A 16,123-nucleotide genomic window follows, 5' to 3' on the forward strand; every position below is an offset into this window, starting at 1 on the left:
CCAAGTGAGCAGAGTCACAGATGTTAACAATTATAGTCTTACTGTTTAAGTCGAACTTTTAGGGTGACCTTCTAAGGGTGTTACTCTTGACATTGCCTGTGGTTGGATGGCACTTGTATGCAGAAAACTGATGGAATTTCTTATAACTGTAAACAGGTGCACATTGTTTCATCCTTGTAATACAGCTTTGTGTCAAATGTTCATTCTTTCCTCTTAATTTCCAGGAATTACATTTGCTCAGTGGTTGGCAGCAGACTTTTAGGCTTGGGTGTAGGTCCATCCTAGTGGGATGCGTGATGTTATGACATGTGCTATGCTACTGTGTAGAACTTGTGCCACAAAATGCTGGAGCTTCTGAGAAAAAATACCAGACTGTAGTGGAAGGATAAGCCCAATCATGGACTCCCCCGCCCCATGACTGTCATATTATTAGCAGCTATAATATTGTGTTTTGGTAGGGATTTATATCTCATTTCAAACTTCTGAAGAGTTAAATGCCATAATTAACAGAAATGTTGGATTAATACAAATGTATTACTAGCATTTTAATTTGTAGTTTGCTGTAATCAAGAAAGTCGGAAGCTTTTATATCATACTAATGTATGTACATACGATAAAATTAAGTATATAACTAATTATGTATATATTTTTAATTGTACTTTTTTTTTTTAAACCCCGGGCCTGCCGGCCATCAAGCCTCTAAAGGATTATCATCCAGGCAACCAGGAGGGTGCTTTGACCACATGCCAGCATCCCAGCAATGAGAGCATTTTTTTTTTTAATTTTATGAGCCTAATCCATGTCCCCTAGTGTTGTGAGCACTGACATCACAGTGATAGCCACCTCAATCCATGCATTTATGTACCCCACGTGTCAACAGGGAATAACACCACTGGCTTGGGTGGTCATACCCACATCCTCCTGACCAGGGACCCCCACTGCATGACAAGATTGTACTGTCCAGTGGGGCCCTGTTAGTGGAACTGTGGTCCCAGAATGGGCAGGCCCATTTTCCCTACCTGTCCCATCAAGTGCCTGAGCTGCTAGTTGAACTGCGGTCAGCTGGGTTGTAGTTAAGGCTTTGTTCCTCTGTGCCACATACATAAGACAATGTTGTGCATAAATTGTCTAGGGTAGGGTCTTTGTTGATCTAATAGTTCTTGTATGTATAATTCTTGTTGTGGCTTACTGAAAGATATTCTGTTGCTTGTTTTAGATATGTATCTGCTGTAGATGAGCTAAACAGTATGTTCAGGTTTTATGATGACAGACATTTTTTTTCTTTTATATAGCATGTGATGAATGGCATGAGCTGCTCAGACCAAATCTTGAACATGCTGTCAACAGATTTGGCCACTCAGCTGTGTTTCACAATGGGTAAGTGTGCAAAATTTATTTCAGATTAATTTATGCATGTGGTAGTGTTAGTTTTTCAAATGCATAAGGACAGAATTATTTAGATATTTTTAGTGATATTTTTGTAGGGTTACCATTACAGTACATTTCTTCTCAGTGGGAAAATAGCCTAAGGTGGATGCTTCCCCTTCTGGTCCGACTCCCAGGACTTTGATTCCCCGTGAGCCTGTTTCTCCTCTGTCACAGACATCAGTCCAATCTTCAGCCTAAAAGGAGGAATTCTTAGCACCGTTAATTATTTCTTTTTTTTCTGCTAGAAGTGATCAGTTGTCAGACCATTCAATCCTTCAGGTCTCTTCCTGGTTATATCTGTAGAATAAGTTCCCAGTTTTGGAATTTTTAATTGTTAGTTATTGATTGTTGACTGTAAGTTGAGCATCGTAAGTTGTGCCTTTTCTAAATTGGGCTTTGTAAATTTATTGAGGTCATTGATGTCTCTGGAAAAATGTTCCAATAGGTGTGTGTGGAAGTCAGTGAGCATCATTCATAAAAAGATGTCCTTACCATAACGTTCCATGTGAGTTGTTCATCTCGCCTTTTTGTTCTTACACGTGGGTTCGGAGCCAGTCCCTCGGCTCCGAGTCGACCGCTTTTCAAGCTCAAACTCTAAGAAGCTCGAGACCTAGTGTATATCCCATGATGCTCTACTGTAAACCCCCAGATCTAGTACGTTGCACCCGAAGACAGCCTAAAAAGGAAGAAAATACCTACCTATCTAGGTACCTATAGATTTGCAGAAAGGAAAAACAGTCTGTCCTAAGAAGACAGGCTGACAAGACCGACCAATCCACCAAGGCAACCATCTTTCTCAACAGGAGGGGGAAGGTGGGAGGGAATGTAAGAACAAAAAGGCGCGATGAACAACTCACATGGAACGTTATGGCAAGGACATAACTTCTTTATTTGAAGTTGTTCTATCTCACCGTTTTGTTCTTACACATGGGTAGCGTCCCAATCACCCTAATCCTGGGTGGCTCAAGGGAAAACATTCCTGAGCACAGTGGACCCAAAGGAAGCCCTGTCCCTGGAGGCCCTGTCCACTTTGTAAAGAGTGATAAACATGTGAGGTTTTGACAGCTGCACAAATGGTATCCAAGGGTAAACGAGCTGCATGAGCTAATGATGTAGAAACAGCCCAGGTAGAATGGGCTTTGACATTAGTCGGTAATGGCTGGTTAGTGGAGGAATAAATGAATTTAATGCAGTCAGAAAGCCACTTGGATAATGTGATTTTTGATACTGCAGAACCTTTCTTGTTCTCTGCGTAAGAGACAAAGAGTTGATCCGATTGTCTGAAGTCTTTCATTCTGTCCAAGTAGAATCTCAATTGTCTGTGAACATCAAGCTTGTGTAACATATATTCCATTCTGTTGGTATGGTGTCTAAAAAAGTTTGGGAGCTCAATGGACTGATTTAAGTTAGTTTCTGAACAGACCTTAGGAAGAAAGGTAGGATTTGTCCTGAGGGACAACCTATCAGGGTGGAAGATCAAATATGGGGGCTTGGAAAATAAAGCTTGAAGTTCGGAGACCCTACGCGCAGATGTAATGGCTATGGCTACCAGAAATATAGTTTTCCAAGACAGAAACTTCAAGTCACAGGATGACGCGGGTTCGAAGGGGGCAAGCATCAATTGGGATAAAACAAGATTTAAATTCCAGGGAGAGAGAGGGTGTCTGATAGGTGGTCTGAGATGGTGGGTTCCTTTCAAAAAGGCCTTACATAGTCTGTGGGACATGATGTTAGACCCGTTAAACCCTACATGAAAGTTGGAAATGGCAGCCAATTGAACTCTTATGGTGGCAGCAGCTGCGCCGTCATAGAACAAGGAAGACAATAACTCTAAAATGGTATGAATAGGGGCAACATAAGGGTCAATGTCGTGGTGAGAAGCCCAGTGAACAAATCGTTTCCATTTGCTGTTATATAGCTTCCTGGTTGACAGTTTATGAGAGGAAACTATAATCTGTTGGACCGCGGGAGACAAATCTTGAGACCTGGCTAATATGGGAATTGGAGCAGCCAAGCTGTCAGTTTTAGGGAGATGAAGGAGGAATGAAGAACTCCCGATGAATGAATCAGAAGGTCTGGCACTGGGTCCAGAATCCATGGTTCTTCCACTCGATCCTTCTGTAGGAAGGGGAACCAAATCTGACGAGGCCAAGACGGGGCTATCAAAATCACAGTCCTTCCCAGACTTTTGGCTGTCTGTATGAATTTGGGAATTGGGGGGAAGGCATATAGGAGGCCCAGGGGCCATTCGTGTATGAGCACGTCCCTCGGGTTGCTCCCCGGTGGGGGATAAAGGACAAAGTAGCTGCTGCATTTGGCATTCATTGGAGATGCAAACAGATCGCAGCAAGGCTGGCCCCACCTGCAGAAAATCTTGTCCGCCACCTGTTGTTTGAGGGATCACTCGTGAGGCAACAGGATGGCCCTGCTCAGTTTGTCCACTATCACGTTGGATGACCCTGGGATGTGCGTTGCTATTAGTAAGCGTGTGGTGGATGCAGCCCACTTTCAAATTCTTAGGGCCTCTCTGCATAAGGGATACGATCTGGTTCCCCCCTTGCTTGTTGATATACCAGACTACTGCATGTTGTCCATCTGAATTGCAGTTGTCCCTGGAGGAAGACCGTCGTGAAAGTGTTGCAACGCTAGGAACACCACTCTCAGCTCCAGGACATTGATATGCAAATGTGATTCCATGCTTGACCAAGTACCTTGGACAGTCTTTCCCTGAAATAGTCCCCCCCCCCACCCTGTCAGGGAAGCATCCGTGGTTGCTGTGGGTTGGAGAAGAACAAGGGGACGTCCGACTACTATATGGGTGCTGTTCAGCCACCAGTTGAGATACTTCTTGCAAAGGTTTGTTAATAGAATCTCATATGACATGGGCAGTTGTTGGTAAGACCATTGTGTGAAGAGTAGCCACTGGAGTATCCGCTTGTGCATGCGCCCCAACGGGACTGCTATTAGCGTGGCTGCCATTGTGCCTAATAGCTTTAGTATCTGGGACGCAGGAGCTTTGTTCTGGGTCAACAGAATGGACAATTGACTCCTTAGAGATTAGATTCTTGCTTGAGGCAACCTGATCCTTGAATTGACTTTGTCTAGCTCTGTTCCTATAAAGGTAATCCGCTGCGAGGGCGATAACGCCGATTTTTCGAAGTTTAAGGTTATGCCCAACTAGGAACATAGGTTGATAGTGTAGTCTCTTGCCTGGATTAGTTGATGCCTGGAAGTGGCGGTGAGGAGCCAGTCGTCCAGATATGGAAACACCCGGAATCCTAATCGTCTCAGGTGAGCCGTGACTACTGCCATACATTTGGTGAACACTCTGGGGGCTGTGGTGAGACCAAAGGGTGGCAGGGCTCTGAATTGGTAATGACTGGCCCCCAGCCGAAACGCAAATGATCTCTGGATGATCTGGCCATTTTGATGTAGTAGTAAGCATCCTTGAGATCTATAGAGCACTTCCAATCACCCGTTTCTAGGAACGGAAGTATCAATTGAAGTGTGACCATCCAGAACTTTTTCTTCTTGACGAAGGTGTTGTTTGCTGAGGTCTAATATGGGCCTCCAGTCTCCTGTTTTCTTTGGAACTAAAAAGAACCTTGAGTAAGTTCCGGATCCTACCTGGTCCGCCGGGACTGGCTGGATGACTCTTTTGTCTAACAGGTTTTGAATCGCTATGGCTGCTAGCTTTCGCAGACTGGGTGGAACATCTGGAATACTTGTACACGTGGGAGGGAGTTTTGTAAAGGGGATGTAGTAACCTCTGGAAATGATGCTTTTTAACCAAGAATCCATTGTAATGTTTAGCCAGGCGTTTGGGTATAAAGCCAAGCGACCCCCGACTGCCTCCAGAGAAGGACAGCCGGGCTTCCTTTCAGGAACGCTGATAGGGCTTACCAGAGAACTGCTCCCAGTCACCCTGATTTTGTGGACCCCCATGCCGTTTGGATGGCGTCTTCCATTTCTACCCCCTCCTCTGCCCCTAGAGGGGGTATCTGTAGGTGTGTTCTGGAAAGCTCCTTGGGGTTTTCGGAACCACATTTTTCCAGTTTGTTGCCCTTTGTGGTACGGTCTAGTTGGAACCACATTTTTCCACTTCGTTGCCCTTTGGGGTACGGTCTAGTTGGAGTGGAAAAACGGACTCCTACAGCAGACAGAGTCTTTCCTTCTTGTTCACACCTAGTAAGCGTCACCTTAACTTTAGGCCCGAACAAGGCAGAACCATCGAATGGGGGTATTGACAAAGGAAGATTTGAAGCCTTCCGCAAAGGAGCAAAGGCGCATCCAGGACGGTCTCCGAAGAGCTATCGCTGAGCCTGCCGCCCTACTCGATCCATCGGTGGCATAAGAAATGAGCTGCATGGATGAGTGGACTATAGAATTGAGGGTGTTGAGTTGTGCAGTCACTTTCTCAGAAACTGCATCAGCTGTGTTACCCTGTAGAGTATCTCCCAGCTCTTTAAGGAGATCTCGTTGAAGGCTGGTAAAATGGGTCAGGTAGTTGAGCGATCTCATGGAAAATGCCGCAGAACTAAATATGCGTTTCCCATACCTGTCCATCGTCCTAGAATCCCTATTAGGAGGATGGACAGAAGAAGAGGTTTCCGACATCTCTTTCTTGGTGGCTGCCACCACCACCATGGCATCAACTGGGACTCCCTTGGTAAATTAACTTGTTGGGCCTCCGAGGGACCGGTTCGACTGAATCAGGGGACTCCCACGCCCTTCGAGCAACCAGATCCATTAGTTCATCGAAGGGGGGAGTAACCCAGGAGGTGGATGGTTGAGACCCAAAGGCCTTCAGGAGTACCAACTCATCCTCAGTAGGGGCAAGGGACTGCCAATCACCCCTCTGCCTTAAGATCTCCAATATTTCTGCAAATGAGACATCCTCTGAGGGGGATCGTGGGGACCCTTCTGATTCCTCCAAGTCGGTATCCGATGTCAGGGATTCCTGTGGGGAATCCAAGTGCCTCCTCTTGCACAGTCTCTTCCTGGGTACTTCATCGGTGGGAGCGTCCGGTGAAGTCCCTGTGGAGGAGGGGCTGCCCAATGGGGATACCTGAGGCTCTGGGTCTCAATGCTCGGAACTGGGGGGAAGAGACAGAACGAGGCCCTTTAGGGGGAGGGGAAGAAAGATCCGAGGAGGTAGAGGTCTTGGAAGACATGACCTTCCTCATGGCATCGAAGGCACCAGAATCCCAGTCCGAGAAGTCTTTCGGCTCCGAAGAGGCCAGCAGCCCTCCCCGAGCCGAGACCCCGCGCTGCAGTCCAGAGGACGGAGCCGAAGCCACCTGTGCTGAAGCCCAGAGGGGAAGGGTCGGAACCGAAGTATCGGTCCGAGACTCTGCCCCGGAGCCAGCGAGAGATTGTCTGCTCTGAGACTCCCCGGTCGGAACCGAGGAGATCAAGGTCGACGAAGCCGAGGGAGGTGGATCAAACCTCAGCCCCGAGGGCTCTACCAACATCAGTTCTGTCTGCCCCGGCTCCGAGAGTTCGATTGGCTTCGGAGGAGGAGGAGAAGAAAGTAGGGCTGGAATTTCAGGCTTCGAAGTTGAGTGGCTCGAAGTGGAAAGCATTTTGGCCAGGGCCGGGTTCTCTAGCAATCTCTTAACCACGAGGTCTAGGTCCACATCAGATAGCCTCGAAGAATGGGTCGAGGGATGGGTCGAAGGAGTCTAAGATGGCATCGATTGAAGAATCGGAGACTGAGGAGTCTCCAACACCGGATCCACAACTGGGCTCCAAGGTAAAGGATCGATACACGGCTCCAAGGGCTGTGGAGCCGATGATCGAACCATACCAGAGGAGCTCGAAGCCGAGCACTTGGGCTCTGAGGACCCCTTGGATGACTTTGACCCCTTCGAAGCCTTGGAAGAAAGGTCAGTCTTGTCCAGTGCAGCCTGAAAATCAGGCTTCAGGAGTCCCCTATCCACCAGCTTCCTGCGCCTTTCCAAAAGAACTCTGGCGCTAAAGGAGTGGCAGAGCACACTTCCTGCAAATGAACACAACCCAAACAGTAGACACAGGTGGAGTGGTTGTCTGTAACAGACATTTTTTGACCACACTCTCACCTTTTGAAGCCAGACTTTTGCTTCTCAAACATTTTTTTATAATAGAAATATTTGTATAACTATATATGTAAATATATATATATACCAGTTCAGATCCCTGAACTCAAACTTTAGAAAAAAAGTTATTCAGTATTTTTATATATATATATATATATATATATATATATATATATATATATATAAATATATATAAAACCCTCTACAGAAGTAGCTAAATTTTAACTAATCTAACTAATCCTAAGGAATTTCTAAGAAAAAACACATGTAAAGGAGCTGACAGAGCCCTGTCACGCCCAAAAAACTAAGAAAGGCCTAACAAATAGCCGATAAGAAAAACACTTAAATCTAACTAATCCTAAGGAAATCTAATTACACTCTAAATTCAACTAAACTCCATTTCTTTTCTAAATATTAAACACTAGCTAACACTATAATAGAAATATTTTAGAAAAATATCAGTAAATATAGAAAAAAATAGCACTGGCCCGAGTTTGCTCCGACGAGTTTGTAGATCCGTTGCAGCAGCAAACTAGATCTGGGGGTTTACAGTAGAGCATCATGGGATATACACTAGGTCTCCAGCTTCTCTGAGAGTTTGAGCTTCTCTGAGAGTTTGAGCTTGAAAAGCAGCCGACTCGGAGCCGAGGGATCGGCTCCGAACCCGCTTGTAAGAACAAAATGGCGAGATAGAACAACTTCACATTGCATGTTTTTGTTTGGGAGATGAAGCCCAGCTGTCTTCCTGCAAGCAGTGTTCTTTCCTATAAGGGGATTAAAAAAAAAAAACTTTAAAAACTTGGGGCAGAATCCTCAGTGTGAACCAGACAAAGTTATAGGCCCTAGTACAAGCTAGCCATTTTCCTGGTGAACCTAGCATTGATATCCAGGAAGTCTGGCAGAGTCGTAGTTGATCTCTCTGGGAGTTGTAGCACTGAAGGCCTTCTGGTTTATATTTAGATTTTGCTTGCATTTCTTCCCTAAGATCTCCCCTTTTTTCCTTTTCCAGACTTGTTTTTTTCTTGTGTAGGATAGAAGCTCCATGATGTAGCTGGATAATTTCTTCTGAACATTAGTGCTTGTACATGAAAAAGCTGTTTTACCACATTGCATGGTTTTGCCTTTTTCCTTTAATCTCTTGAAAACACTTTCAGCATGGAGTCCAAAGAGGAGATCTTTGTCCAGAAGTGCATTGAGGAGTTCCATGTTTATATGATGCATAAATGCCAAGTCCTTAACCAGGCATGTGTCCCAAATTTTAGTTACTGTTCTGCATAATGCATTGACCATATCATGTCTGCATTTCTCGGAATGTTTGGCTATGTGAGCAGAGAAAGATTATATAACACAAACATCTGCTTCAGATTCTTGTACGAGATTCCCCCTGTCTTTGCCATCATCTTTAACAGCAGATTCCTGAAATATAAATATGTAGGTCTGGCAGTTCATGGCTCTGAAGGACAGGGTAGTAGAGGAATGCATCTTTTTCCAAATCTGTTTGGTATCTTACTCTCCTTGTTGCTGAAAATGGGGCTGTGAATCTGAGCTGGGCCTCTTTTGAAGAGGAAAGGGTGACATCAGTGTCAGATTCTTGCAGCAGAAGGGATCTGGCCCATATAGGTCAGTCTGTGTGTTATGAAGTCAAAGGTATCCATATCTTCAGGAAAAGGTTCCAACCCTTGTCTTTTTAGAAGGGTCCCAGACACTTCTAGGATCTCCAGAGCTAGTTGTTTAGATTTCAAAAATATATGAAATCCTAAGCCAGTGGTTGGATAAAAACCTAGTAAATGGACAGTCTAAGGCACTGGCTGACCTAAACAGAGGCAGTGTGGCTGGCATCACTGTGTTTGTCAGGGCTGTGGGCTTCATGTTTTCAGAGAAAGACACCTTTGAGGCCTGGACCATCGATACTTGAAAGCCTGAAAATGAACGCTCATAGGTGGCATGAAAACTCTCAAGGTCTTGATGCCAAGAACATTTGTTTTCTCCCTGCTCTGAGCTTTCATCCGTCTGGGTTTGTGGAAGGTGTCCTTAAGTTTTGGAATCTTTTTGGCCATTGTATCCTAGCAGGATGTAATCTGTACAGCTTAGGCTACTATAGCAGTGGTGATTCAAACATGTACAGTTAAAATAAGTTTACCTGTACAAGTGTATTTTGTAACCCAGGTGTGATCATAAATTCTTTTCTACATTAAAATCATTGTATCTTTTGTGCCTCATCTATTTATGGATAAAATTATCAAAAGCTTTAGAAATATCAGTGTTGCCCTACCAGTAATGTCACAATAATGAATACTCTCAACAACCTCTTTAATTGTCAACAATAAGTCTTGGACATTATTTTCATTCATTAGACCTCTGCAGAATTGTCATCGGCATGTTGTTGCTGACAGTACATAGAGAAACAGGGTGCAGTTTTCCAGAAAAACTTTAATAGAGCAACACGGATTTCGTTATTCTACAAACCATCCTTAAACTATCTCATTCAACAGAGCTGGAAAACATTGTTTCTCCATCTGAGGGCTTCTTGAAAAATTTGTGGCGAAGACCTTCCTATACTAGAACATTGTTGTCCTTACCTAAATATATATGCTGTTCATTTTCTACAAAGAAATAGTGCAGTTGTGTAAAATCTTACTGTAACAGTAGATGTCCCTCTGTTCACTGTCGCAGTATTCGTAACGTTAAGGATCTCCCACCCAGGGCAGTCTGATGTTTGGCTAGTATACCAAAGCCTAATAATCTTGTGTGTGCCTTTCATCACACTTGTGCTCCCTACACAGAATGTAGGGCATAAAAGTGGCGTAGCTACCCAGAACTGAATTGCCCCATTAGAGAACAGTCTCCTTAGGACAAAGGAGTCCATGCACATCCAGAAGGAAAAAAATGCAGAAGGGGTAACTCTCAGCCAGAAGGGAATCCAAAATATAAAAATAGAATAAATAAAGGGGAATTGGAGGGAGTGACTACTGCAACAGTGAAGACGAGGACATCTACTGTTATGGTAAAATGTTATTCAACTGTACTATATTCTTCTATGTTGTACTGTATTCTTCTGTATAACTGTTGAAGTATTCTTAATGGTAGGTAAAGTAAAAAAAAAAAAAAAAAAAGCCCAAGAAACGGAATGGGAGGTGGAAGGCTGAGAAGAGCTCTCGGCAAACTCATATAAAATGCTTCTGGCAAAACCTGCTCTGGCCCTAGAAATCATATCCAACTTGTAATGCTTAGTAAAGGTATGCACAGAAGACGTAGTTGCAGCTTCAAGGATGGAATTGTTGTCCCTCCCCTTGAAGAAAGCACCAGAAGAGGAAATGGCCCTAGTGGAATGAGCTCTAACAGAAGTAGACAGAGGTTTGCCATGAAAAGTATAACAAAAAGAAATGGCCTTAAATATCCAGGAGGAGATGATTTGCTTAGAAACAGCCAAACCCAATGATAGTACCTGAGCTGTCTGTGCAAATGCAAAGTATGCAAGACCCTGTTACTAGCAGACTGAGGAGAAGAGGAAAAAGGAAGCAAGTTGTACTGACTGGTTCAGGGACAACTCATTTACTGCCTTGGGCGTAAAAGAAGGATTAGTATGAAGGGACACACCCTGGCCCTGTGAAACCCAAAAAAGGAGGCATGAGCATAAGGGCCCAGACCGGCTCAGAAACCCTCCAAGCAGAAGAAAGAGCCAACAACAAAGCAGTCTTCCAGGTGCAGTGTTTCAAAGAAGCAGAATCTGCAGTCTTAAAAGGAGCCGGAGTCAATTTTTTCAAAACAAAGTTAAGGACCCAAGGAGGAGGAATAGGTTTACTTGGAGGCCTAATATGCAGGATGCCTTTAAGAAATTGTTTGAACTCAAAATGAGAAGCCAAATGAGATTTCAAGGACAGATAAGCAAAAACGGCTGAAAAATGGGCCTTCACAGAAGAATTGGCCAGGCCAGACAGAGGCAGCTCACACAAATAAAATAGGGTAATTGGGATCCCCACTGAAAAAGGGCCCTGCTTATGAGCATGGCACCAAACAGAAATTCTTTGCCATTTGGACATAAAAGATTTTCTGGTTGAGGGTTTCTTTGCTTCCTGTAAAACCCGGAGCATGCCTCAGAAAAGAGGTGTCTGAAACCCACAGTGTCTATTGAAGAATGGACAAGTTCACCAGGGACCCTAGAACCTCTGAGAAATGAGGAAGTTGCTCTAGAAGAGGTTGAGTAATCCCTGAAAAAGGAGGAAGAGACTTCCATACCATTAAGCAGCCCTGACGGATGATGAAAAGAACCCAATAGTCTGAAGTGATAAGCCAATTTGGAAGACAAAGGGAAAGGCAAAGGGACAAAGGAATCTGGTCTAAGGGTGAGGTGCAAATTGTCAGAGTAGCAGGCATATCAGATAAAAGGCCTCTGAGCCACAGAAATCTGATAAGCCTTAGCAGGGGGGCCCGCCAACCACCCTTCCTGCCCTTGGAGGGTTAATGGAGTTGCCTGCGAAAATGAGATTGAGAAGGATAGTTCCTGTGGAACATAGGGAAAGGAGAGACAAGGATATGTTTAAGGTCCTGCAAGGCTTTGTTTTTCGTTTTGAAGATAAACAGATCAGCAGCAGCAGTCCCAAAAAGAAGTTAATTATCCAAAGGAATATCCAACAACTGGGCCTTTAATGTCCTCGAACAAAGCCAAAAATAACAACTCATGACAGATCCAAAATCTGCAGCCCTGGAAAGAGGCATCAGCAGCATCATAGCTACACTTCATAGAGTTGCAAGCCACTTGAGAAGCAGAACTTGAAATTAATAAAGCAGAGGATTTGCCTTCAAAACCTGGGAGGTCAAAAGTAACCTGACAAGCCTGAGTAATCAAGGCCAGAGCATACCTGGCCATGTGGTCTGGTAATTAACAGCACTGAAGGCCAAAGTAGAAGCAGTGTAAATTTTCTTACCAATCCTCTCCATTGCCCTAGTATCCTTATCGGAAGGCAAAAGTTTAGAAGAGGACAAGAGCTTACAAGGTTTGTCAGAATGAGCTGACACCACAGCAGGATCAGCAGAAGGATATTTAAATAAAAACTGACAGTCCTCAGGAACCTTGCAAAACCTGTCAGGTTTTTTTAGGAGCAGGAGGCTGAGAATCAGGAGACTTGGAAGCAGCAATGAACATGTAATAAGGCAGCCAACACAGGAGGAAATGCAGATGGTTTAGGAGTATCCACCTGAAGCAACTCGTATTAGGGCAGTGCAGTGGTGCAGCGGTTAACATTGTTGCCTCACAGCAAGAAGTTCTCTGGTTTGATTCTCAGCTGGGGTGCCTTTTATGTGGTGCCTGGATGTCCTCCCTTCATTCGCAAGGGTTTCCTCTGGGTACTTCGGTTTCCTCCCACATTCCAAAGACGTGTCTAGAACGTTCCTCCCCGGACCTCCACTGAAAATAGGCTGTTCTAGTCAGAATTTCCCTGGTCAACTAATGTTAAATAAAAATATCTTCGAATATCAGACACGTGAGAAGAATCCCACTTAAAGTATTACATCGTCCTAGCAGTTGTGTCCCCAAAGGACAATGCCTCAAAAGGAGACTCAGGGCTAACCGACTGCTCCTCATCAGAGCCATAAGCCAAAGGTAAAGCCATCTGTTAAGAATAGGGTAAAGACCCCTCATCAGACACTGCATCCTTATCCAAGGAATCCGGTTCCCTAAACTATTTAGAAGGGGTAGAGGTCCAGGAAGAAGCAGGCACTGGAATCACTTGAGGATTTTGCGCCATCAAGGCAGAAAACAAGCCCTGAGTAAACCGAAATATGTTATGTTTGTCTTTTCTTGGAAGGGACGTCAGCCCTAACAAATATCGGCGGTTCCGACTTTTGAGATCATTGAGTACTCGGAACCTCCTCCTAACCAATATCTGCAGAATTTGTCTAGGATCTTCCAAGATAATCAACCATGGTTCCCCTTTGATGTCTGCAGCAGATGCCTGCAAAGCCTCAGAGGACATATGAAAAGACTGATCCATGCTGTCCTCCAACAGGATTGTTGCAGATGAATCCAGTGTAGATGCTGAACGGGCTACAGAGCTGTTACCCGTTTCTAGAGTGATGTCCGGTGGAGGCTAGAAACCTAAAAAATATGGCCAATATGTCTTGGTTGCCTTCTTACCTAGTTGGAGGATCTCTGGGTTAAGATTCCTTCATGCTGCACTGGGCTAACTGTTTAAGCCATTGATTTGCAAGATAAATGGCCAGGGAAGACTAACTGCTTCCTAGTGTCTTGGGCACAAATGCCTTACAGATACTACAAGAGGTGTGGTCATGGGAAGCACTCAAACAAAAAAAGAAACTGTTTGGGATGATACTTGTGGAGAATCTGCCTCCCCACACTGACATTTTCCCTTCTTAGACGACATTAACTCCAAAATAAAATACAAGACTAAAAAAAGAAGGAAAAAAAATCAACCTCAATGGGGACATTTATCTGATGGCTGGCTATTTAGCACAGCAACAGAGGCGTTCAGGTCAACAAGAGAGAATGGTGTTTGGGCTGATGGCAAAGAAGTTATTGGTAACTATGTCCATACCGCATTTTTATGCTTTACTTCATGTTTGGGGAGCATGTGTGTGATGCACAGTGCATACAAGATCATAAGGCTTTGGTATACTGGCTGAGCATCAGGTTGCCCTAGATAGGATGTCCCTATAGTAAAGAACTGCAAAAGAGATATAGAAGGATTTCGATCGTGACTCTCAACTGGGAGATGATTACAAACAGCTTGAAAAAATCCTAGAACCCCCCGCCCCTCCTTGTTTTGTTTTCAAGAACACCAGGAACATCAGGGACTCTGTGGAGGGAGTGCAAATTTACACCAGAGGACGACAATAAGAGGAACTTAGAATTGTGACCCTCCTTTCTGCACTTACTGCAACAACATGAGCAACAAGGACTGCTTTTGCTCACTACTCAGGAAAAAAATCAACAGCACTTGCTCTAGTAATTGCATCATGGAGTACAATTTGTAACATACCTTGCACAGTGTAGTGGCTGCAGTTGCTTTTGTACAGAGAAAACTGCGAACGAGTTTGAAGTCAGATTGGTACACAACCTGACATCTTACTCCAGATCATCAGAAAACAACTAGTCAGACACTGCTATGGTTTCCAAGTTCATGAAAGATGTTCTTCGTGTTTCATTGTTGCAGTCATCACATTTGGGTTATCCCTGCCAAGGTAGCCCTCAGTCAGCCCGAATATCAGAGGCTTGGTATGTCTGCATTGGTTGCTGTCGCTTTAGGACTGACATCAGGTCGTCAGCAGTATAAAGTAAGGCAGCCAACGCCATTGCATCAGTCTTTCTTGCCGAAGAGCCCGAAGCAGAAGCAGTTCGCACGAGTGCCGGTCGGCCGCTACCTGAGTTTTGTTTTCCAAATTAACGTTGAAGTCTTCTAAAGCTAAGTACCCCGTTGGGGATCCTTTTTTCTTGCTCTAACTGATGTCAGAAAAAGTTAACGATTGTCTTGCCTGTGGAAATCAAATGTCACACAGAAACTTTCATTCTTGCTGCGTCACTTGCTTAGGGCCAGACCACAACGTCCACCACTTTTGTGCTTTGTTCAATGCCAGAACTATACGTCGTCCGTCCCTTATTGTAGCTAGATATTTTTGCTCTCAATCCTCAATTTCCGATATGGCTGCGGGTAAGCCAACTGACATCAGATCTTCCGAAAAAACATAAGGATAAAGACAGAGACAAACCTCACCAGTCCAAACCTTCCGATGACGCTTCCATTAAGCTAGTAGTCAGTTCTCCAGTCTTCAGTCAGGCACTTTTGCAGCTGCTGATGCCCGCTTCTGTGGATTTGCAGGCTGCTACCGAGACCCTTTCCGAGTCCAGTATGCCACAAAACTCTTCAACTAAGGATCCTGCAGTTGTCTCTACCTTGGATGGGTCTGGAGCTGCTGAGCAGGCACTGGCTTCCGAGGAAGTACTTCGCACTACCGATTCTCAACACAAACCAACGACTTATTTTGCGTCTTGTTCTTTCGAAAACTACTGAGCTTCTAAGGCCCAAGGTACAAACCACACCCAAGAAACCGACGACCCCCTCTCAGGCAGCTGCTTCCTTGCCTCTGTCTCAAATGCTTAAAATGGCAGAAGACCTTATAATGTTCATCAGGGGAAGCCAAGTTACCCCTTCCAAAAGAAAGAGATTTGTCCCCAGTAGTCTTATCTGAATAGGAGTCCGATGACTCCGATGCCGCTGAATATGAAGACATGCAACCTCTCTCTGCTTATGAGGATTCTGATGCAGAGGAATCCATTCCTTCAGCCTCTCCACCTGAGGATTTTTTCTTTGGGGAAACTTGTCTTTCTTTAAGGGAGCATTTCCAGTGGTAATGTCAGGGCTACCCTCAGTCTAAAAAGAGACACAGGGAATTTCTAGATATTCCACAGCACAGAATCCTGGCCATTCCTCCTGTCCTGGATGTTGTGGATGATGTTTTCATGGAATCTAGTTTAACTCCTAACACCCTCCCTCCCGCTCTCAGGAAACCTGACTGGTATTACAGAGTACATGACTCTCACAAATTTCTTTTAAAAAATCCTACTGCTGATCCTGAGGTTATCTCCCGATGGCCTAAAGGAATTA

At 44.5% G+C, this 16,123-nt stretch overlaps 1 protein-coding gene across 1 annotated transcript in view; it reads left to right on the plus strand.

Annotated features, from left to right (window-relative positions):
* ATRN (attractin) overlaps window positions 1-16,123 on the plus strand; it is a 2,639,854-nt gene that overhangs the window by 665,070 nt on the left and 1,958,661 nt on the right. Inside the window, exon 8 of the mRNA XM_044064458.1 lies at window positions 1,271-1,377. Within this exon, the coding sequence (XP_043920393.1) occupies window positions 1,271-1,377 (107 nt within the window). The remainder of the gene's footprint in view (window positions 1-1,270; window positions 1,378-16,123) is intronic.

This window comes from Protopterus annectens, chromosome 2.part2 (genome assembly GCF_019279795.1).
Source record: "Protopterus annectens isolate FY-2018-M chromosome 2.part2, PAN1.0, whole genome shotgun sequence".
NCBI lineage: Eukaryota > Metazoa > Chordata > Ceratodontiformes > Protopteridae > Protopterus > Protopterus annectens.